The following is a 22,570-nucleotide window of genomic DNA, read 5'->3' on the forward strand; positions in this document are numbered from 1 at the left end:
AATATGTTTTCTCTTTTCTAAAAGCACTTAACTCATTCAAGCTGTGTAGCCATCGACATTTATACACTCGTGGGCTTGTGGCTCAGCTCTCACATCTTTCCTTTAGCAGTGGCCATAGCTGGGCAGAGCACTTCAACTGCAGCTTTACCAATGCCAAGCAGAAGAATTATCTCCATATCTCACCTAACACATTGCTGCTGAAGATGATCACCCCAAAAGATGACTTGCACCAGACAGTCAACTGTTACAAACACTGGATTGTCTTCTGTATGGCTGCTTTCCAATCCCAGGTGTGTGCTCCTCCTGCTTGCCTTCCCCACACCCCTCTGAGTCTTGAATTCAACTACTTCACAATTGCTACAGCCACGGCTGCCACTGGTTATCACATCCCCTGCCTTGCCTGCAAGAATCAGATTTAGAATGTAGCACCCCTGAAGGCCCACACTGTCGCTATGTTAGAAGTCATTCCCAGAACTCCTCACAAGCCTCCTGGGATTGCTGCCCCTCCTGTAAATATGAAGGACATTAAAGTCTTGTACAAGAACCAAGGTCTGCTCTCTGGAAACTTCCCCAAGTTGCTTAAGGAAGACTTTCTTCACTTCCTCATGCCACTGCAATGTCACCCGTTCCAGACTCCTGAGAAAGAGCTCAACCATCCTGCTCCATAACAGGGACCATATATTTATTCCAGCTGTTATTCACATGAAGGTCAAGTCCCTCTCTTCTTTCCTGGGTATCTTTTTCAGGTGGCCTCTTGCTATCCATCACAAAATACTAGGTACATGAGCTATCCCACTTTATTCCAGTAGTATATTTGTCTAATCCCACATGGAGCCCTGTCTCTTACTTTTTTCTCAGGCAGCACAAGAGTGTGTAAAAGCACTTGAGGTTAGACACTTCCAGCTAGTTTTGTAACTACCTATAGCGCTCTTAATGCCATCATTGAACCCACAGGTAGCACTCTGTCCCTTCATTTAACTGCAGGCTGTTATCACCATCCCTTGGTATGCCAAATTTGAAGTTTTTGTCACCAAAGTGCAAATCTGCTGACAAAGATGCTCCCACACTCCCACCCAGCTTTTTCAAAAGAATTCCATTTCTCACTGGTAGTGTTTGTCCTTTAGTCATGGATCTGGCTACGGAAGTAAAAAGTGCTTCCTTTGAAAACAGGGGTACAGCCATGTGTCCCTATCACCTGACGCTTTCCCCTTCATGTGTAAATCAAAGGGAAGACCTAGGCTCCCACATTCTCCACTGTTGTCCCTAGTCTGCAATCTGCCTGCAATCACTCGTGATCTGTTCTACATCTTTCTTGGCAGTGTCACTGGTGCCCACATCAATGAGCATCAAAGTGGCAACAGTCCAACAACCAAACATCAAGAAAATTTTTTACGAACAGCTACATCAAAAGCTGTTTGCTCTTTACCACTTAATTATCCCCTCATTTAAAGAAAAAAATTAATGATCCCCAAAGTTATCATATTCTGACAGACAGAATCAATTTGGAGTAACTCCTCTTAGGTATTTGATTTCAAAAGATGCTGTCACTATACGAGTATTAGGTAATAATGTTCTCTTGCTGTTGTTCTGGCTCTTTAAAGTACCATCATTTTGAGAGGAAATTTAAGTATTTCCCAAGTAGAGTAATGGTTATTTCTGGAGCTCCAAAACCCACATATCCTCCCACCCCCAAAACCAAGAAGCAACCCATACCTTTTTCCACCAGTAGTAAACAAAATTAAATCAATTTGTAAAGTAGTATTTCCCTTTAAAATACTAATTGGAATACCCAGCTGAAAACAACAAGAAAACCTCATTTTCTCTATTAAAAATGGCTTCCAGTATTATCTGAACACAAGCAGATAAAAGTTTTGGAACTCAGTTATATATGCAAAAATACATTTATATAATGCGTTCCTGTAACTACATACTATGAACTATATTTCTGAATCAAGATCTTAATTGTCAAGATTTTAAGGGATTTACCTCAGAGATCCTACTTGCTTGTCCAACTTCTGCTACTACAGCATTTTCCACAAGTGTTAACTACAACCTAATTGATACTAACAGTTTCAGTCATCTGTTCAGCGCCCATAACCTGTGTCTCTGTTCATGACTTAACACCTGGAGTTTCCGCTCAAGGCCATACTAACTTCTTGATTCCTAAAGCTTGAAGAAAGACAGCTTCCATCTGACATGGGGGGACAGGGATAAACAACCCCCCACTGCCCATCATAAATTAGGTCTGGTTAAAAACAAGGTCTTTCTCAGAAGCACATTAAGCAAACTGGTTGATTAAAGCTGCAAGCCAAGCAGAAACACCAGAGACAATCGTGACTACAGTTCTAGTGCTGTAAATGCAAACCACCATTGACACATCTTCTGCATAATGAAATACCATCAGTGACTTGCATTTAAAACAATTGCTTATATGATAGCAACAAACCTTGTTGTCGAATGATTCTCAATCAGGTACCAGGCAGCAGAAAAGTTTTCACTTGTGAAATCAGCACTCATCCCAGGACAGAGTGACTCTAAATCTTTTTGAGGAAATCTGCCCCTGAAAATGAATATTCATTTCTTCAGTGAAACATAGTCTTGTGAACAGTTTACAATTAAAAGAGTCACAAAAAACCCCAAACTAACAAAGCCCAAATCATTTCCCTCTAAGATGGAAACATTAACTTGTATCTCACCTTGAAATTAAAGCTGCTATTACAGACACATGTAACATGACTGGGAAAGACTGAAATCTAATCTAAGTAAAACTAATTTTACCATTTTGATTTCACCACTACACATAAGACAGAAATGTTGTCTGTACAAAATATTTCGATTTAACTTTAAAGTGGCAGGACATCAAAAGTTTGACAGCTTGTAAGTGATCTCACACAATTTTTGTCTATTAGTTCCTGAGCAGCAGAAGTCACACAGAAACATGAAAGGGAGATACACAGAATACACTTCCATTACATACAAACACTGAAAGAAATACTGAGTTAAAATAATTCTCTTGCAAAGCAGAATATACTGTTCACCATACACAAAACAAAGGAAAAACAGGCTTATCTCAAGTGACAGCCAGCAGGTTTTGTTAGTTTTTATTAAGTCTTACAAATGCATAAAGAAAGCATGTGAGCCAATTCCTTGTGAAAACAGATTCTCTACAACAGCATTTTAAAACTACAAGTAGTTTCTAAGATACTCATCTAGAAAATGTATTCCATTTACTTTAAGTCTGTGTAATAAAAATATTTAAAGCACTTCTTGATGAAAACATGACAACCTTCATCCCTCAGTCCAGACACACACACAACACTTAGCCAAATTTGTCCCACCATGCACTCAGTACACCACCAGGTGCACTCCCTCCTCTCTTCTTCACCACCAGCTGCATCCTATCTTCAGAGACTAATTGTGGCAAAAAAATTCACTTTTTGTCAGCCTTAAATGGGTCAGTCAGTTGGACTAGATGGCCTTATGTCCCTTCCAACTAAAATATTCTCATCTATTTCAAAAATTTACTATGTCGCTTTTGGATCACAACATCCAACTCAAAAGACAATGAGGTCCCTCTCTGATGCTCACAAGCGAGGTGAGTGCTGCTATACAAAGTATACTGTATGCAAATGAAAATCTGCCATACTTTGCATTTGACAGCAAACTTGGGTGGGAGTAGAAATCCAGAGTCAGTTCTAAGAACTACATTTAACACATATGAAAAGCCATTTAAATGGACACAAAAGCAGTGATTTGTTAGTTTTAGTTTTTTTCTGTAATCTAAACATGTTTCAAGATAGCTGTTTTTATTACAAAAAGCAAACAGCAGATTAAGTGAAACAAATCTAAAGGCGGGCACATTAAAAAGTACAATTATATAGAGAGGAGTTGTTTCCTGGAAGTTTCTTTTCATATCCAAATGGCCATTAGCACAAGCAGGTACAAAGGACCTACGTACATAATGACATGGTACAGAAGTCTTTCATCAGTAGCACCTGATTACAGCAGAGGCATGAAACAATACTTTCTACAAACCAGAAAAAAATCAAATGAGAGGCAAGGAAAAGTGATGACAGATATGAAAAGTAGAGATACGGGGAAAATAGTGTGAGAAACAAATGTAGCCAGCAAAAATGAGGGTCCCAACATTTGTCTGTGTTCAATGAAAAAGTGATGATGTTAAAATAAAACTTTAAGACATAAGTACTGAGATTCAGGTTTTTCAATGACCTTAAATTTCATGAATGACAGTAAGCAGAAAATGCTGACAGATGTAAGAAGAAGAAGAAAGTTTCAATTTATTCTTCATTTAAAGACAATTTAGGATACCTCATTTTACCCTCAAATTAGTCAAATTAGTGCCCAGTAGGCAAATGAACTTGAAGGATAGTACTTCACATGTGATACACAGTACAACTGTACAAAAAAGCATTTATATTAGATCCACACATGGTGACATCTTTGTGGACGACTGCACTTTTAATGCTATAAAATAAAACCAAGAAAACAAATTTGAGTTTTCAAAAGAGACTTGGACATTCTGTGCAAGCACTTTAAGTGAATGCAATCAATACAGAAGCAAAATTTCGCTCATATTTTCTGAATTTCCATGTATGTTCTCTGAAACCAAAAGAAACAGATGTAACACAAAAAGCACACACACTCAAATATACCATTACCAAATGCTACTCATTACTGCAGGTTTGTAAGAGATATGCCTGACAGTTTAAGCTTGTGCATGAGCTATACAATTCCTACGGGAAAAAAACGAAATTATTTTGTAATATATATATAGAGAAAGACCAAGATAGACATGTAATCAATTACTGCAAATGAATCTTGTCCACAGACAGCAGGACAGAAATGAAGGAATTTTTTTTCAGTTTGATGTTTGACTGCCTTGAAAAGTTATTAGGAGCTTTTTTCCAACAGATGTATTTGTGTAGAACCATAAATTAACAATGCTTTTATCTGTGCAGACATATTTTAGACATAGTCACAACAGACCAGAAACATGAATGTGAACGTGTGAGGTATGTTAACAATATGTTATACTCTATGGTTTCATATCCTTATTTTTATCATACATTTTACCAGTAGTTTTTCCACTAACAGATATGCTACAGCTTGCTACATAGAGACTTGCTACAGCTGTCTTCAAAACAAAGTGCTCACTAAAATGCTCAAACTGAAAGCAACTGTATTTCTAGAATGTCTGGCCAGATGCATCTAAAAAGAGACTGACTCCACATACACACAAGTTTGTTTCATTAACTTCCATTAGTAAATTAAATAAGTCAGTTTTTAGAAGTTGTTCTCATGAAAACTTGCTTACCGTTTACTTATAAACAAGCCCATATGTGACTTGAGAGAGTATTTCTGGCTTACTCTTTTCAACATTACAGGGTGAAGATGAACTAGTAGCAAAAGCTTAGATCATGATGACATGCAATTAAACTGTAAATCATTTTTCTGTTGACTTGCTTATTATACAAGAATCACTTCATGAACACTACTTAATCATTATTAAAAAGTAATCACTGTAAAAGAAACTGGGAACCACAAATTGAATCCACAAAACCTCAGAAAAAGAACAGTGAAGCTTACCACCCTTGACAACCCTAAGTATTACACTAACTTTACAATTTTAGCAAAGGTACACATACTGGATTTGTATAGTAGTACTTTCTGCTAGGCACACTATTTTACCTAAAACAGAACTAGATATGATACTAGATCTATAGTTAACATTTTAAAATAGTCTTTTTCATCCTTCAGCAACAATTTTAAATACAAAAGAAACCGAGATTTCACATAGTGGTTATATTAATGAGAAGTATAATAAAAATACATTTGGTTACAAGCCACTATACACTTTCACTTCCCTCAAACACATTTTGAGTATAGCTAATACAATCATACAACATTTGATGTGGTGGTCCTTGCTTCCCTGTAAAGGCCACGCACATTGACTTCGGATTCAAAACGTGGAGTACAATCAATTCACTTGTGCCACAAGTGCCCATCAATAGAAGTCCCTCTTTGCACAACCCCACGCTCTAGGTTCTGTATAGCCTAATAGCAATAAACCTAATTTAACAGCACAGGATACGTGGACCCTTACAGATTCTTCTACAGAACTTGTGCCCATACAAAGCATTTATACTCTCCAGAGATTTGTTGAAAATCTCCATGGGGAAATCACAGCCTCCAAGCAGTCACAACCAACTGAGAGCAACAGGATACAACAGATACTAATTAACAAAGCCTGACAAGAAATACAGCTTAGCAAGTTGTAATTTTTTTGTAAAAATTGTTTTCCTCCCAGAACTTCAGAATCTCACAGTAATAGTTTCAGCATATATGACAATATTTGCAGTTTAAAGGTGGGTCCCAAAGCAAGATCCAGCCACCACAAGGTAACTTGAAGCTCAGTTCCACAGAAGTACACAGGGCAAAAGGAGCAACTTTAAATAAACACAGATTCTGAATAGCAACCAGCATAAACAAGCTCCAGCTAGAGCTGCTGTATACCCCCCCCCTCTGTCTGGTACCATTCAGACTCCTTGAAGCTGGCTTTGTACCAGCTGTACTGTGTTAATAATGCATGCAAAAAGACCAGCATAAGGGACACTGGTGTAGACTAAACACGACAAATCAGAAGGTGTTAACAAAGGTCTCTCCAACAGCAACAGGACAAGGGTGCACTCTGGCGATTCCTCCCTGGTAGCACTGGGTTCATTAGAAATATGAAAACAAAGTGGCAACTGTATTTTAGAGCTGGCAGAACGTGGTAAGAGAAATCCACTAAGAGATTATAGGCTGGCAGCTGCAGCTGATGCATCAGCCTAACAAACAGTAAGTGCTACTTTATTTTTTAAAGTCATAAACTAGGACTATACTGCAACTCTCTTCTGCAGCTTTCAGAATTTTTTTGCATGCATCTCTGTGATCAAGTTTCCATGCACCCATCACATTCAATGATGAAATTTACTGCATTTCCATACAAGCCATTTAAAAAGAAACATCGCGGCCTCCAGAAAGTGTTTTCTTATCTCATGTATTAAGCTGACGTTTACCATTAGGTGGCAGCGTAAGATCATCTGCTTCCTTCTCCCAGATGACCTGTTTTGGAAGCTGGCGTGGGAAGAGGGAAGCATCTGTATTGAGTGGGTGGATACAGAAGTATGTGGAATGTACTTAGCATGTCAGCCTTTGCTTTCATGTACGAGATGGATCCACCAAAGTGACCTCTGCTACATGCAAAACAACAAACACTATTCAAAAATTTTCTAACCACCACTAGGTCTGACTGATGTTACTGTTCTGCAGAGAATGAATTTTCTTAGTCTGACAGAGTAGTAAGAGGAGTCAGGGAACCCTTGGTTAAACAAGCACTTGCCATGCAGGAGGGGGAAGTATGCGATGCATCAGAACAAGCAATTCATTCACAAATCTCACGTAGATCTAAATTTTCCATCAACATATTTCAGCCAGTGTCTACAAGACACAATCTCTCCTAGAATGATCTTGTGTTACCAACCTGCTTTGGTAACAGCTCTAAACTGCTAAAACCAACCCAAGTACTGCCACATGGCTGCTAAGGTCAGAATTTTCACACCAAGTTCCACATTTCTCTGACTGAGACAACTACTCTGCACACTCTTTTTCTTCCTGCAACCTATTTCAGACTTCTCCTGGAAAAGCTGGCAGCCAAATGCTTGGACAGGTGTATTCTTCGCTGGATTAAAAACTGCATGGCCACGCCTAGAGAGTGGTGGTGAATGGAGTTACCGCCAGCTGTTGGATGGTCACTACTGGGATTCCCCAAGGGTCAGTACTGGGACCAGTCCTGTTCAATACCTTTATCAATCGAATGTACTCTAAAAAAGTGTGCAGATGACACCAAGCTGGGTAGGAGTATTGATCTGCCGGAGGGTGGGGAGGCTCTGCAGAGGGATCTGGACATGCTGGATTGATGGGCTGAAGCCAGCTGTATGAGGTTCAACAAAGCTGACCTGCTTGTGTCACAACAACCCCAGGCAGCGCTACAGGCTGGGGACAGAATGGCTGGACACCAGCCAGGCAGAAAAGGACCTGGGCGTGCTGGCTGACAGTGGCTGAACATGAGCCAGTGCGTGCCCATGTGGGCAAGAAGGCCAGTGGCATCCTGGCCTGTATCAGGAACGGCGTGGCCAGCAGGAGCAGGGCACTGACTGTCCCCCTGTACTCAGCACTGCTGAGGCCACACCTCTAGTGCTGTGTCCAGTTCTGGGCCCCTCAATTCAGGAAGAAGACTGAGGTGGCGATACGAGTCCAAAGAATGGCAGCGGAGCTGGTGAAGAGTCTAGAGAGTCAGCTTTGTGAGGAGTGGCTGAGGGAGCTGGGGCTGTTTACCCTGGAGTAAAGGAGGTTCAGGGGTGACCTTACTGCTCTCTACCGCTGCCTGGAAGGAGGTTGTAGCCAGGTAGGGGACGGCCTCTTCTCCCAAGCAACCAGCGACAGGACAAGAGGACACAGCCTCAAGCTCTGCCACGTGAGGTTCAGGTTGGACATCAGGAAGAATTTCTTCCCTAAAAGGGTTGTCAGGCATTAGAATCGAGGTGGTGGAGTCACTGTCCCTGGAAGTGTTCAAGAAATGGCTGAATGGCACTTGAGGATGTGGCTCAGTTGACAAGGTGAGGATTGGTCAAAGGTTGGACTTGATGACTTTGAAAATCTTCAACTGTAACAATTCCGTGATTCTATTTTATGATTCAATGTTTCTGTAAGCGTTCCTGGCTACATCTGCATAACACAGTCAGGAATACTCCCTGGGGAGGAAGGTGGCATAGACCTACTTTCCACTGAAAGTCAGCATACAGATAGTGATAGGACGCTAAAGCTTTGTATCAGTCTTTACCCCATACCGAAAATTAAAAACTAGAACTCAAAGATTTTAAATAACTATTTTCTGGTGGGAACTGAACACCTCACAGCATACACACAATAGGCACTAAGTTATAGCAATGCCAAAAAACCCTTATCTGATTGGATGAGCTCTGTGTTTCAGAAGATGAATGAACAACTGCTAGGAAGGCAAGAGAACAAACATGTGCAAACACCCTTCTACAAATACATTTGTGACTTCAAGGGTCACAACCACTGAAACACAAGAACCAGCATGTTCAAATTTCATTACAATATAAATTACTTTTTTTATTAGCAAGTGAGATTCTTAGTTATATGACACAAGAAATGCAATTAATTATTAGAAAATATCAAGAACTTATCAGCCAGCAAAATACTTACTACTTGCTAAATTTGCAGGCTGAAAGATGATGGCCTGAACATTATGTATACATGTAACACTTAAAATATCTTGACTACACATGTAACATTTAAAATATCTTGATTATGTAAAAGAACAGCCAGGAGGATGACTGCATATACATAGTTGCTTTTTTTGTATCCTTGCAACATTTGAAGATGAATATGAAAAGACAATTCCAGTGTGTATTTTGAGTACATATATGTTACTCCTACAATATATCTATAGGCAGTATTCTAATTATTAACAGAATGTCAGACCCACTATTACATATTTCCCTTAATTCACAGTTCAAACCTTTTTTCACTTAAATCTCAGTCATTCCCAATTAAACTCCAATCTTCAATCTACTGAGCTGAATAACTTTTTTTTGTCCCTGTGCATGCCTAATAATTTAACCAAATGCTGTACTGAAGCTCTTCTGTTCATTACTTACAAGGTCTTTTTTCTACTATTTCAAGGTCTCATTTGCAGCAGCTTGAAAGCATCGACCTGAATGGTTTGCAAGCTACAATCAATTTTTAAACACATTTTAATTGGACAAAGTACCATAAAAAAAGGTTTAAAAATCCACAAAAGGAACTTTTAAAACCAAGCATAATCCATATTAAAAAAAAAACCCAAAACAACAAAACCCCTCCAAAAAACAATGAACTCATTCCCATGCTGCAGCTTGTCTTTTCTGTATCATTTGCTAATGCCTGATGACCACTTTTTACAGGGAGGGCTTCTTTCTCTTTCAGTCTGTAGTCTAACCACCTTCCTCTGCCTTCTCTTCAGTGTGCTCCTATATAGTTTATTCATATTCCATTTAATCACATCTATTTTTCACTGCTTTTCTCCCTGAGCTTCTTGATTAATCTTTCTTTTGTTTACCACTATTTGCATAATACAAGGTGCTCCTTTCTCTTCTGTGTCAGCCATCATGCTGCAAAGACTGTAAATCCCACCAAGTCAGACCAGTGCCAAATGCTTCAGCTTCAAAATTAAAATACATCCCAATTTGTACATGTTTAAAGAAAAAGTTCAAAGAAGCCAAAGGTATGAAAAAAAGAGAGATCCATAATGCTGCAGGGTCCCATCTGCATACACAACAGTATTATTAGGATCATATTAGGATGTCTTTCATTTTAAAGCACCCTAACAATTTTTATCACTTCTAGTGACAAATTATTCCCATATCTAGTAATGGTTACTGCTACTTTTTTGCTTATTCACTCTCTTTCTTGGTTTACAATTGCCTTCTTTCACTACTTTGTACAACTTCTCAATATACACCCATCACATACATAAAGTATTTGCAAACATGTGAGTTTAGTTAAACTATATGGTATTACAGAGTTTTTTATGGAAGTAAACATCACATTGCTCCAATTTATCAAGAAAATGACGAAAGATTTTCCATTGAGAAGGCACTCTTTAATTAAACCCAGAATGTTCATCTATAGTCAGAACTATTAACACTGTGCTGTCAACCATAGCATGAGGGCAGACCAGGCTTTTCCTCTCTTTCCCCTCTCCACAATTTAACCCCTCAATTCCTCCACACAACTACTTGTTATACTGATCACTGTTCCATCTCTCAAACTGGTGCTTGCCATAATCTTCCTGCTTCACCTGCAATGAACCTGGGAGTTCAAGAACAATGAACTAGGCTTGATATGCTTGCCCAAAGATTTCCTAATTCCCTCCTTCTCCAAAAGGTTATTTCCTAGCTGTATTTACATGTTTCTGATTATTTCTTTTCACACAAAATCAGACGTTTCAGTAATACATTTTCTAATGCTTTCAGAAGAAACATTTAAAATATAACATGGTTGGTTTTCTATTTAACAAACATCCAAATAGATAACTCTAAATTAAGCAAATCCTAAACTAATGCTGCTTAAGTTTCTATACGATAATTCTTAATCTATCATATTGACAATGTCTTAATTATAAGAAATATTAATTTTGGCTATGAAGTCAAATACGGCATTAGAAGTTTTGTTAAAATCAGAACAAATTAAAAGTAACTGTGTCATAACCTCTGTATTTATAGAAAGACATATGGTGAGAAGACTATGGAGTGAGGACTATACAACAGAACAAATTTTCTTGACTTAAATCCCAGATAAAATATTGCAAAAGTTGTTGCAGGGTTCAAGAAATACAGAATTAAAGCAGAGAAAATTAGTTTTAATGTCAGCCAGTCACAACTGCTTCTTACAATGTGTGAGAACATCTATAAGTTTTGAGACTAAGTGTTTCACTGGAAAAAGTAACAAGACAAAATTAACATATCACCATTAACATATCATTTCAAAGGAGACTTGCTACAATAAGATTGATTAAAACTCAGCTTTATGCAATAGAATACATCAAATGGATTAAAGAACAAGTTACAAAAAAAACCAGAACCCAAAACAAATCTATGGAGAAGGAAATGTGAAAACATTGGTAGGTAAAGTTTTACCAGAGCCCAAATTACTCTTTCATCAGTATTTGTATCATCACCAATAACAGCTTTATCACTAGTAATTTTTTATAAATAATTGGTAGGAAACAAAGACTGTCATCTAGAATGAGAAGACAGACTTGTCAAGGAAGGAACAAACAGAGAAATACAGGCAAATGCAAAAAGATACAGTTAGAATAAAGGAATCCTGGCCATGCCTACAGAATAATGACCAACCATGCCAGCAGCCAAAGTAGTGACTCAAAGAAAATCAGCTAACAAAGTACTCAATGCTAGTTGCCTGTGCAGCACAGTGGTAAAAAGGATTATTAGGTTTTTAATTTACAAACAGGGGAGGGAGAGTGGAAGAGTGACAGAAAGTCTTCTAGTAACACACTGGAATATTGTCCATAATATGAAGGTCCGCATTTTTCACGGATTGGAAAACTGAGGAACATGAAAGAATTATCTGCCAGAAGTTACACCAAAGGCTAAAGAAAAAAAGAGATAAAATCTCCATTTTATTGCAAAAAAATGGCTTAGGACTTTGAAAAGAAAGAAAAATATCTATTCAAGCTAGGAAAGAAATGCCAGAGGCTAGAAGGTGACGTGGATCCACTAGAAATTCCATACAGATTTTGGGAAAGTGCAGCTTTCTCATCAGAATAATTTAACAATGGACATTGCAGATTTTTTCCAATGCACTGCCCCTCACAAACAAGAGTATTCAGCAGATGACACCTTAGTAATAGTTTAATTTTAAATCACCTTTTGTTTTGGAGAGCTGACAGATGTACTCCTAATACTATTTCTACGAGTTGGGCAGGTTTAAAGAGTGTCCCATTTAAAGATACCTAATTCCATTTATCCTTCACTATAAAGTTTCTATTTCAGGAAAAAAAAGTCATAAATTCCACCATACTTAAGAACTAAAGTAAAGACGACTGTGGGCTGGAAAACAGTATTAGTATTTCAATAAAATAAACTAACTGATGTGGCATAATAAATCACATTTTACAGTGCAATTTTAGCAACAGATAGCAATCTAACATCCTTAAAAGCCCCATGAAACTCAAATGCAACAGTAGGTATTCCATAACTACAAAATATAAATCTGAAGCCTTAGGTTATTTAGCAATCCTCAAAATCTAAACATCACTGGGGTTCAATATATCAGGCTTTTAGATTATCTACAGTTCTAATTGATGATCCAAAATAGAGGATTATGGAGCAGGATACAATGTACACTAACAACTCCGAGTACTAAATAGAATACTAGCAGCTACTAGATGTATGAGTTTTTACATCCTTCCCTGCCCTGAAAACCATTAAACTTTCTTGGAATTCACAAAGACACATATAGAGAAAACCACTAAAAAAGTGGATTAAAGGCATTTGGTACTCACTTGTCTATCTCAATACCAAGCGGATTAGCCGGACGTAGGGACAAGGGGGGAATCCCTTTGTTCCTGTCAGTGCGCATGTCATAATAGTTCATTTCATCCACCCAGACAGCAGACTGATCCAAGATACCTAGAGAAAACAAAGCACAGATCCTTAAAACAACAAGGGCAGTCCAGCACCATCAACTTCTAACATACTGAATTAATTTGAAAAATCCTGATAAATATAAAATGCATGGCTAGGTAATATATTGAAAGATAAATGGCAAAACAACCTGGATGCAATTATGCTAAATTATTTTATTATAGCTGCTGAAAAGGTATTCATGGCTGGGCATCAAACATTACCCTCTTGCAGAGTGCACAGTTTCACGTACATTAGGAGCACTTGCCTGACCACAAAGTATTAATATTTTCATTCCTGCAAGTATTTTGGTATCTATCCAAATCTTGTTATCTGCTACTTTCAAAAGAGCAATTAATTGAAAGTGTTCTCATTTGCATATTTTAGGGAAGATTCCTCTTCTGCCCCATTTGCTATCCAAAAGGTAACTGAACTTTGGCCACACACCAAGATAAATGACTTCAAGGACACAGAACTGGATTTGTTTCCAATACCTTAGCACAGACAATGCATAAAGGTGAGGCACAATATGTCCTGGAATCTCAGCTGAAAATGGAGCCAGTCATACCCTTGGCCTTACCCACCTTTAACATACCCATCAGATACTCAACACCAGAAATCACTCCATCCCCCCACTTCCCCATATTTTCAAATATGAATTCTCCTCTCTGTATAACATTTGCCCTTACACATTTCACCTTTCTATTATTAAGATATTAGTGCACCTTGGGAGAAATTACATGTTATTTAACTGTCACTGAAAGGCTGAGAATAAAAACCTAAAACAATTCTTGTGGGAACTCCTGCGTTAGAAAAGATAACTATCCAACTTCACCAATGAGGGGTTCTGAGAGAAAAATTTTCAGTCCACAGGGTATTTAGACTGGATTCTAGGTTAAGCAGAGGTCCTAGACTGCTTGGCAAAATAATTTCAATGGTTAAGCATCTCATGAGAAATACTTAAGACTTTTTGTTTTGCAGGATGGTTTGAATTACAAATAAGAAATGGCACTGAGGACTCAACTTTCTTTAAACTGCTAGCTCAGGATTTAGGTGTAAAGCTCATGAGCTGGCTCAGATTTTGTATTTATCTAGTACACTTAAGAGTAATTACTGGATCTGTTATTACGTTTTCAAAAATTTTAGAAGTTTAGTACTATTCCTTAAAGAAAGGGCTACTTTTCATTCATCACTGAGGGTTTTATCAAGACATTGAGAAAGGATTCATTTTACATATACCCTGAGTTTCTCTATATATATATATACTTGCACATTTTATTGATATACACTGCATTTTCTAAACAACTGAAAATTTTCCTAGGTGGATCCATTTCAAATATACATTTTATAGAAAGAGGCATTCAGTCATGTATTTGCTTAGCAAAGAAAATAGACATGGATTTGAACAAGAAATATACCTATTTTTTCAGGTTTAAGCAGTTTGAAAGAAACAGTTGAAGTTCCTTTGCCACCAGACTTTGTAGTAACAATAATGTCTCCCTTGTCATTTTTAGCCTGTCCAACTCGACACACGATTTTACTGGCAGACATCCATTCTGCAGTGAGGAGACAGTTGTGCCCACAGATTGTTAAGCCTGGGAAAAAGGAAAAAAAAAAAAAAAAAAAGAAATATACTACTGTGAATAGAAGTGTCTTTTGAAATTCTGCAATGCAAATTCATTTATGATGCTCCATGTATTTTATGTAAATATATAACCCTTCACCAGTCCCCTACAGTCAGTTATAGTCAAGGAGTCACAAATACATTTTTCAGATGTTTCCTAGGTGACTGCAGGTATTTTGTCCCAGCAACAATTCACGAGACATAAGCAGTGCTGTTTGAAATTTATTTTAATCTCTTCCACCACTTTTGGGCTACTGTGACTTTTACTTAATGTAGTACAATAGATTTTCTGTCTGCAAGACACTAGAGAACTGCTGCTCAGTATTGTATTTCTGTGAAACTTCCTCTAAAAGCTGCACGCAGCAAATCTTTCACAAGTTCAGTCTGTATGACTTGGCACCGAAAAAAAAAAAAGAAGATGCTGTAAAATATTCACAAGGAACAATGTTTCTTCAACTTTATTTGTTTAGCAGTACTTCTGTGGACATAGAAGGCTGTTTGGGTTGAAGTAGTATTAATTCACAAATATCCTGTCCAAATCCCTTCTGTACAAAATCCACAATGCAAGACTGATTCTGATGAATAAACTGCCCTTGTTACATGGAAGAATGATCATGTAATGCTCATCTATTCCCTCTTCTACACTTTCTCACAAGAAGGATGACAGGAAGGTCTTTTTTCACAGAAAAAGACTGTGACAAAATATGTCAAGCTTTAGTGTTCAAGAACACCTCTTACAATTTTAAGAGTCAAGGTGCACCTTAATATAAGGTCCAAGACTTTCTGAGATTTCACATCAAATTGGTCTGATCAAGCCAAGAAATCACCAACCAGCTGATTGGTTCTGGTCAGATCAGGACTCTGGATGCTGGAATAGATGGATTGTTTTCTCAGATCTAGAAGAACAAGTTCCATATTCCTAGCTGGAGTTTTGATGTCCTGAAGAACTGGCAAGATCCTAACTGCTCTAGTATCTAATTTGGAGAACAAATTCATTACATTCTTCTTAAATTTAACACCCTTAGCTAGAAACATTTTACCTTATGTCCGAAAGGACAAGGCTGTACTAGTGTGCTGGCTGAACTGGAGCATAAATTTGTCAGGCAGAGCAGTTTCCCCCCCGTTGGCTTGCCTTTTGTTTTTAATTTCTAGAAAGCTCTGACCAATTTAGAAAATACTTAGAGACAGAAAAGGATCAGCATATATGGCTCAGTATCAAAGCTTCACACTTATTTTTTCTCACAATTTAAGTCTCTGACATGACACAGCAGACAAATTTGGCAGTTTTCATGGCTGTCAGACATAAAAATGCATTACTCCCTGCCAAAAACTATCTTGAAAACGAAATAAAAAAAATAAAAAAAATGGAAAGGCACTGAATCTTATTACAACTGAAATTAATTTTACTTGAGAAAGGACAGTAGATTTGTTTCTTAAATATTCTTTCTGAATTAAAGGGGGGAGTGGCATGAAATAGGATATACAGACAAAAAGACTTAAAATAAAAACAGTACTTTGGTTATTTAGTCATAAAATTTTAACCAGGTCAGGTTTTAGTTTAAAGAGGGAAAGGAAAAAGCCCATACATTATGATGCATATTACATATATGCAATAATATAACCTTACATTATATTGTTATAATTTTACATCTCTTACTGTTTTATGCTAGCATCTTCTCTAAAGGAAGAAAGATTGTGATAGGAGCTAACAGAAATACTTTGCCCAAATGATTCATACAGACGTTTTCACCACATATTTTCTGAATTCATGGTTAAATAAAGTAATACTTTAAAATCCAGAACTAAGCTATAGCAATTTAGTAGGGTAAAAAATTTTGAACAACTGTTTGAAGATCCTTGTATCAATTATTGTCTACTCATCAGAGGTTCCAAAAGCTCTCAACAGAGCAAGATCACAAGGTCCAATACTTCTGAAATGGCAGGAAATGGCCTTTGCCTGTATCTTAAAAAATGCAAAAGAAAGTTAAGTCTCTATCAACATTTTATATACCACATGAAACACAGTAATGGCACAACACAATTTCTAAAACAAATAAAGGCATGTTGAGGGAGAAGTTTTGATAGCACAGTTACCACATTTCTTTCTCCAGAAATAGGAAACTTCCCTTTAAATAATATTTAATTTGAATCTGTTGCATGGTACAAAGAGCTCAGAGAACATCATTCTCAGCTTCTAGTTTTTATGTGCCTTTCTATAAATAGGCATAAGTAATACTCCTATCGAGACTTTCCGATTTTGGTTAAGCTTATGTATCGACAATTTTACAATGTCTGAAAAATATAGCTGCAAATGTCTTAAAAGACAAACTAAACCTTGAAAACACAAATGTTACAGGTACCTCCTGGATTTGACATTTTGTACCATGAGCTATAAAATTACAAATAAAAAGTTTATTTGGTTTCAAAGATACAAAGAGATTACCAGAAGGCTCTCTCCTAAATGAAACCAAAAGAATATTCTTCTATTATGTGATACTCCGTTTATATATAGAAAAAAGTTTCTTGCTTTTCATTTTATACTAATGCATCTCAAACTTTATAAACTTTATAAAGACCTCACTCAAACTCTCATGCCTACAAAGAAAGCCTCACTTTCACAAGTATTTCCATTCAAGTCACAGGGAGTATTTACACGCCTAATTTAACCATTAAAGAAATCTTTACATATCTGGGGCCTTAGTTACTTACTGGAGAAATCTGACAACTGAGCTAAGGAAAAAATAAGGCAATGCATTATTTATTTTTACCTCAAAGCCTAAAATTATTAGCAGCTGTGTGTTACCAATGTTATTCTGAAAGAAATATAAGTAGAAATATTAGCAGTTGGTCAGCTGAAATACTGAGGTACAGTTCAGGACATGTCTTCCTTCCAAGAACGTAGCACTGATCATTTCTAAGAGCATCATACCAATGAACTAATGAGGCTATTGAAATACATCAGCCACACAAATACACAGACATATACTCACCCCTAACATCATCAGTTATTTTAGGATTTCTCAATATGGATTCTATAGTGTACTGCAACCTCATCTAGCAGCTCAGGAAAATACTACTTCCCCTTTTGAGAGACAGCAAACTGAAGTGAAAAACTGTAGTAGCTGATGCTTGGCCATAAAGCTCATTGTGGTGGCCATGAATGGAATTTGTGAATCTTGGTTTACAGCCATGAAGTGAAATATTTTTCCTAGCAAAGCCAAACAAAATTCCAATGGCCTTCAGAGGAGTCGTGATTCCACAACAAATTAGACAAATTGTCTCTAACATGACTACTGAAGTACACATAGGCATAACTTAAAAAAGAAATAAGGGAAATTCCAGTAGTTATAGTTAACTTGGATTTCCAGAAGATTTTATGGAGTCATTCTCGAAAGGCTTAAGAAAATGAACCAGCTATAGGATACGAACCTCTAATGGATAAATAGCTCAGCAAGATAGAAACAGGGTTACAGTAAATGAGGTGTTTGAGGAAAGTTTCCACAGGGTTTATGACGGGATCACTTATGTTCAGTACATTTATCAACTACAAGATAAAGAGGTTATAAAGCTGGCTGATGATACTAATTTATTCAGTGTGAAGACCATAAACTGCAGAAAAATGCAAGCCAGAACTTATTAGACTGAGTGGATGCACTATAATGCAGATGCTATAATACAACAGCTGAAATTCAATGAACAAAGACAAGATGCATGCAGGCAAAACCTTAAATTCACAGATGGCAAGCTCAAACTAACAACTAATCCTCGTGCATTTAATTATGGAACTATAGTAGGCAGAACAACAAAAACATTAGTTTGATTCTTAGTAGGAGTTATACAGAAAACAGAACTCTACGGACAAAATACAAACCAAAAGTGAAAGTACAGTATTATGCCACAGGGCATTCACATCCTGAACACTGCATGCAACCAAGATGTGTCACCCATGACTGGTAGTGAAACGAAAAGAAATTTGCTGAAGAGTAAGAAGAAGGGCCAAGGACACATGCAGAAAATTTAAATAAGCTATGATGTTTCAGCCTGAAGAGGAAGCAACAGAGCAGCAATGGACAAGCTCTGTGACCAGGAGAATCAGTGAAGAGGTCTTGTCCCCTCCTTCAACGAAAGAGCTATGATAATTCAAAATGAAATTACCATGTTAAAAATCAAAACAGAAATGAAAAGGGTTCTTCACCTATTTTGTAGCGAAATCACTGAACCTGCTTTGTCGTAACTGCTACAGATACACAAACTGACTTTACACTAATGCAAGGAATAGCAATCCCCAGGGACTTTCTGAATACACTGAAAACACTTCTGACATGAAAATTTCAATGCAGAAATTCTCAGTTCCTGAGAAAGTAACAAAGGAGCATCTGTCTACCCTCTTCTAGTACACTGCACTAAGCATTCACTCTTCATGTTCATGTTCAGCACCAGATGCTGAGTCAGATTAAGGGTTCATCTAAAAAGGTACAGTCAGTTTGTTTAGCTGCACACTGGGCAGCACCCCTGAATTTCGTGGATTCCAGTGCATATTTGTGTAAAGGGCATTCCTCATAGCATCCAACATAGATTCTACCATGCAAAAAATTTATCTCTAATCATATCCAAAATGTTACCTTCTGCAGTACCAAAAGGCTGTTTTTTTGACTTACCTATGAGGTCTGTAGGTCCAGTCCCCAAATTTTCTCCTCTAATTGTCACTTTTGTCCATGAGATGCCTTCATTGGGAGAGATGCCAGTTACAAGTGGGGGCTGTCGTGCTCGAGACATGATGGCTGTTCACTTACTGCAATCTGAGCTGCTTTTATCTGTTCATCAAGAAATAGCAAATTAAAAACCCACTAATTATATTATGTAAAAAATTATTAAAACCATTTCAATCTGTTCTTCTAAATCGGTAGGGAAATATAAATGTAAATATGGAACACCACTCTGAAAGCCTCTTTTGACACACAGTCATAAAACAATAAAGAACAATTATACCTTCTTTGCACTTCTAAAAAAATTAAATATAGCTTTCTGAAAGAAAGCGAACATATATTCAGAAAAATATTAAACCTTCAGAATGCTTAATGAAGCTATATACACAGACTTCAAATTACATTTGTCAGAATTCAAATGAGTCTATTCCAACATCTATTTAAAAGTTATTATTGTATTCCTTAGAAAGTTCAGAACTGGTAATCTGGAAAGATAAGTAATAGACTATGATTACATATTTGGATAACCTCTCCATCAAAGTAAGACTTACTGGCATAGACAGTCCCATGTAAAGAAGCCTTCAGCACTTATTTGTATAAAGCATCTATGTTAACATGCACTGAGAAAATTAGAACATGACTTGCAAACACTACACTAGCAGAGATCAACGAAACAAACAATATCCCAACATATTAACAAAAATGTACATAAAATTATCAAAGAACCATTTCCAGAAGAGTATTCCTTTGTGCCTGAAATTGAGTCAACTCAGACCAGTTAAATTAGCTCTGTCATTAATAAGCTCTGCAGCTCAAACACAAATATGGTACCCATGTTACGTGGTCTACATTTAGTTTACTATGCAACTGATCACAAAATCCTGCTGTTTATTAGCAGTTTCCTTTGTGCAGCTCTGCTGTAAACTGCTATAAGAAGCTGAGTACATATATATGATGATACATATGATGTATAACCTGAAGGATATCCCACGAACTTCTCCATATTTACACTTACTAAATACCATCACCATTCCAAACCTCAGTTACACATATACAACACTCCGGTGTAAGCCATTTCCGAAGTTCAGGTTGATAAAAAATATGTGGAATATAAGCCAAGCTTCCTAAGGTTGCTCTTAGCTATTGCTTTTTGAATTGAGATGTATTTTCTACTTTTACTTGCAAACAGTCAAGTCCATGAAACCCAGAAACTCTTTAAACCATCTCTAACAACAAATTGCAGCAAAACTGCAGTCTCCAAGCACCTGCAGTTAAGAAATACTAGCATTAAGACATACTTGTTTCAGCTGCTTCTGCATATAAAAAATACTTTTCATTGTACCAACATAGCCCATGCTTTTACACAGCCTCCCCACATTTTTCAGTGGTAGTAGCTAGATCTGACATAAGAATCAAAGAATCTGACTAGATCTGACTGGTTTCTTTTGTCACATTCCAAAGTTGGAACACACACTGAAAATGAAGATGGAAATAGAAAAGGCAGGAATTGGGCGGGAGATCTCATGCTAAAAGTAAAAATACACTGCCCTCAGAACAGGATCTCCTGTCTCTGTCTGTCCATACCACAGATGCATAGGTCACCTACAATAAAACTTTGCATTTTTTTCTGATCCAGCTTCAGAGCCCACAGCCACACCTGAAGTCAGTGTGAAATGCATCCTGAATAGGAGAATACTGCACAATGCCCTGAAATATTGAGGTCCTAAACAATGTCAATTCTCTAAATACGTCTGATTTTAAATGTCTGTTTCTTAGTGTCACATATTTAAAATAGAAATGCTATCACTCATCTCCAAAGCTATTTTTGAAAACAAATTCATTAACATAGAAAAGGCATTTAGATACTTTGAACACAACAGAACTATTAATATCTTCAGAGAACTTTTCAGACTGAACAGTGTGCAATTAGTAAGAGATGCAAATTCATGTTGAACAAGCAAGAGCATAGTAAGCTGCAGGATGTGAGCCATGTCCAGTGTATGAAGAAAGGCTGATAAGGGCCCATGATAACACACACAATGTATATCTAGTTTGCCTTTGTGTCTTTACCTGGCAAACCTCGTAATATTTTTTGACATTAAGAACTACACAGTGTGTTTAATAAAGCACTGGTTTATCTTTTTTTTTGCAAACAACAATCTAATGAAAAAGGAATTAAGTTATACAGCAGTATATGGGTACTCTTAATAGTCTTATATGTAAAATACTGGAACCTTTTACATGAGGCTGGAGAAGCAAGTAGTCAACAGATGCAGACTATAACCATGTGGATAGAACAGCACTGAAGGAAAGAACTGTATCAGCAGATTACAAAGAAATCAGATGACTGAATCTCCAGCTATGGAAAAGAGGGTTGTGCTTTGTGCTTGTGCCCTACTCCTATTTCTTTCACAGAACTGCCTTCTCCTCCTCCTCACACAGAGATTGTCCTGGCCTCACTTCAAAACTGAGGCCAGGTCCCCATCCTGCAGACAAACTGTCTCCTGCCCCTATCCTGTCGATTGTCCCTCTGACTTTTTACCCATAAGTTCAAGCAGGGAGGGAAGAAGGATGTTACCATTCCATCCTCCTTCCAAATCCCGACACTGCAGTAATTCCTCTTACCCCGCATTCCCTACTCCAAGCCTTCTCATGCAGATACCCGCCCATCTGCACTACTATTGAGCCACTTCCTCACCACTGGTGAAAATTATAGACCTCATCTTCTGTCAACATCCCTAATCCTAGAGTCATAAGGTTTGCTCAGCTTTCCTCTCATCTGTGCTACATTCAAAACTACATCACCACACCACTGCCTGACAAAACAGTGGGCAGCACAACAGAAATAAGCTTCCCAGCTCTCGTTGCCAAACCTAATAGTGCCTGGAGGAAACAGAACGCGAAATTACAAGGGTAGTCTTGTTTATTCCTGTACAAGATGCATACACACAGAAGTTCAGACCTTT

At 37.4% G+C, this 22,570-nt stretch overlaps 1 protein-coding gene across 1 annotated transcript in view; it reads right to left on the minus strand.

Annotated features, from left to right (window-relative positions):
• EXOC2 (exocyst complex component 2) overlaps window positions 1-19,713 on the minus strand; it is a 114,060-nt gene extending 94,347 nt beyond the window's left edge. The window contains exons 1-4 of the mRNA XM_008637081.2: window positions 19,557-19,713; window positions 14,693-14,869; window positions 13,154-13,280; window positions 2,447-2,560 (exon numbers count right to left, since the gene is read on the minus strand). Coding sequence (XP_008635303.1) covers window positions 2,447-2,560; window positions 13,154-13,280; window positions 14,693-14,869; window positions 19,557-19,674 — 536 coding nt within the window. The 5' untranslated portion in view covers window positions 19,675-19,713. The remainder of the gene's footprint in view (window positions 1-2,446; window positions 2,561-13,153; window positions 13,281-14,692; window positions 14,870-19,556) is intronic.
• Between the last annotated feature and the right edge of the window lie 2,857 nt (window positions 19,714-22,570).

This window comes from Corvus brachyrhynchos, unplaced genomic scaffold, assembly GCF_000691975.1.
Source record: "Corvus brachyrhynchos isolate BGI_N302 unplaced genomic scaffold, ASM69197v1 scaffold237, whole genome shotgun sequence".
NCBI lineage: Eukaryota > Metazoa > Chordata > Aves > Passeriformes > Corvidae > Corvus > Corvus brachyrhynchos.